The sequence below is a fragment of the Tupaia chinensis genome, unplaced genomic scaffold (assembly GCF_000334495.1).
Source record: "Tupaia chinensis unplaced genomic scaffold, TupChi_1.0 Scaffold000632_1, whole genome shotgun sequence".
NCBI lineage: Eukaryota > Metazoa > Chordata > Mammalia > Scandentia > Tupaiidae > Tupaia > Tupaia belangeri.
Genome location: NW_006160152.1, coordinates 310,062 through 312,712, shown reverse-complemented (window position 1 = coordinate 312,712; position 2,651 = coordinate 310,062). Strand labels below are relative to the sequence as shown.

At 46.7% G+C, this 2,651-nt stretch overlaps 1 protein-coding gene across 6 annotated transcripts in view; it reads right to left on the bottom strand.

Moving 5' to 3' along the window:
• MEF2A (myocyte enhancer factor 2A) overlaps positions 1 to 2,651 on the bottom strand; it is an 81,106-nt gene that overhangs the window by 13,427 nt on the left and 65,028 nt on the right. For 3 of the 6 annotated variants that reach the window (XM_014591998.2, XM_006159488.2, XM_006159487.2), the window contains one exon: positions 2,393 to 2,416. The exons of the other annotated variants lie outside the window; for them this stretch is intronic. In XM_014591998.2, the coding sequence (XP_014447484.1) occupies positions 2,393 to 2,416 (24 nt within the window). The remainder of the gene's footprint in view (positions 1 to 2,392; positions 2,417 to 2,651) is intronic. 6 annotated transcript variants of the gene reach the window in all.

Genomic DNA, 2,651 nt, shown 5'->3' with positions numbered 1-2,651 from the left:
GAGGGTATGTTGAAGGTGCTCTGGTTACAGGAGTACTGCACAAATTTAACATAGTACCCTTAAATTGCTATCCCCAGAAGTACTGGGACCCCCAAATTTCTACATAGCTGGTGGAGGGGAAAAAAGGATAAGTCTTGGGACCAGCAGTTGGCGTAATGGCTATGTCACTGGACTCCCATGTAGTCGACCACGGTTTGAGTCCCGGACCCGGTGGCTTAAACTCAATGCCAGGTGCATGTGCGTGAGTGCCCAAGATCCCGAGAGGAGAATGGAGGAGGAGAGATTGTGGCGTGGCCATCCTCCCTGGGGAGTGAATTCTCGCTTTCTGTCTCTCTGTCTCTGTCTGTCTGTCTGGCGAGCACACATGCCCTATTGCAAAAACCTCTCCAAAAAAAAAAAAAGGATAAATCTATTTATTCCCTCTTATCCTAACTATTCCACGGGCACCGTCATGCAGTAAAAGTTGTGCCACTGTAGAACGGCGAGGCTGCTAAAGCAGTCTCTGCAGCTTGGTTCCCACGGCCATGGGTGCGGGCCCTGGGGCACCTGTCCCTTCTCACTCTGGGAGTGGTCCATGATGACACCCTAGAGCCCAAAGCAGGTGGAACAACTTTCTAGCAGGTTTCCCGATGATATTTTCCTTCTGACACACAAAGCTCTGCGTTTCATATTGAGCTTTAGAGCCGTAATTAGCTTCCGCTTTAAAGAACATGCACAGCGCTTTACAGAGTTTTAGTGGTGCGTGTGCTTCTTCGTCATGCACTGCCGCTCGCTAGATTTTAACCTCTTCAAAGACTTCGGGATTTCTCTCGGACACCTGTAATTACAGGTGTGTAAGAAGACTCTACGGATGGCACAGAAACCGTGTATGACAACTAGGAATAACTGGGAATAGTATTTTAGTTTCAGCATCATGGTAATCCTTTTCATGGCTTTTTCGGATAGGGATCTACTCCGGATTTAATTTGCGCTTTCGTATTTAGTCGGGCACTTCAAATGACAAATCACCAGGTGAAAGAACACGGTATGAGGTGGCTTGAACTCTGCCCCTCCGTGGCTCCGTGTCTGCGGGCGTGTCATCAAGCCCAGGGCTAGAAGCATGCAGTGCTGGGACGCAGTGACTTTCAGAACCACTAGGGGGCACCAGAGTGCCAGAGAATTCACCTGCTGCATTTCAGGGCGACTTAGGGATAAAGAGAGGTCTCATGGAAGACCTCGCTGTTATCAGGGTGAAATGTAATACAAGAATGAATTATTTTAGGCTTAATTATAAACTTCCGTTTGCTAAAGCATGGCAGTATCATTAGGTAAATTCTTTTCCCCAAAGGGTACCCACGATAGAATCTAAGGCCACATAGCTGCCAGGTTTATCTCCGTTAACCAATGCAAAGCCAGCCACACTCTGGGTGCAACCACGAAGCTATATACAGAACGAGTCCGTGTATTAGGACAGAGAACAACCGTATTTGCAAAGAAAACGCACTGCAAAGCACACAGGCATGCACACACGTGTAATGCACACACAGAATGTCGAGACGACCCGCAGAAGACCTTCCCCCCATGCCTTCATGCTCTCTCGCCCCCTGTCCATGCTAAACACGGAACATGTGTTCCCACGTTTTTAAACATCTCTCTTAAAGTCACGTAAGCGGCCCCAGATGTTGAACTCGTGGGGTTACTTCTGTGAGCCTGCGACAAAACAGATCAACTGCAAGTCGTTTGGATCCAGGGTTTATTTTCCAGAGGAAAAGCCAATAGAAAACATTTGTTTTAGGAAAAGAACAAAAGTAATCACTGCTTTTTGACCACAGAGTGTCTGCTGGGGAGAAAGGAAGTCTCCCATGTCAGACTGCAGACACTGCTCTCGGTAAACAGGGAACCCCCTTGTGGTTCGGATTGTCTCATGCAGGATGAAATAATCCCAACCCTGCAAAAGGTGACCTCACCCAAAATGATGTCATCTTTTTGAAAGAAAAAGAACACAAGAGCGTGTGTTACAATCTAAGGAACTTTGAGGGTGAAGTCATTTCCTAAAAATATTTCAATAATTTGGACAGCTCTATAAGGGATTTTGTATCTTCCCCTGGGGGAGGTGGGGGGAACAAATCTTTCTGGTGTGTTCTGTGTTCATGGACAGCGACTGTGTTGAAAGGTTCTGTTCCAATGTTCCCTTCAACTACTGAAATTGGGTCAACATGCACAATGATAAAGAGGAAAACAGGAGAGCCTGTAGTATCGGCTGATTGCTTTAGTTATACTCCGAGTCTCTGGGTGGCGTTTCATGAAAGAAAAAGAGCACGGGGAACAAAGGGAACAAGGGAAGGTAACGGTCAGGAGCATTTTAGTACTTTCTCCATGTCTTCCAAGCCCTCAAGCAGGAACCCGCACTCACCAACTCCAACTCCTCCTCCTCCGACTGCGCTCGGCACGTAAGAGGGACAAGAGCGTTACTAGATCATGGAAACTTGCAAACAAAACATTTCTTAAGAAAAACAGGGTACTGGCTACTGGCGGTTTTGGGAACTCCAAACAGAGAGAAATAGCAAGTACTTACTGCCTCTGTGTTTGCGGTTGATTTTTTTTTTTTTTTTTCTCAAAAGACCAGGAACATGTTCAAAGTCTAAGATTTCAAATCACCTCCTGTCCCCCTT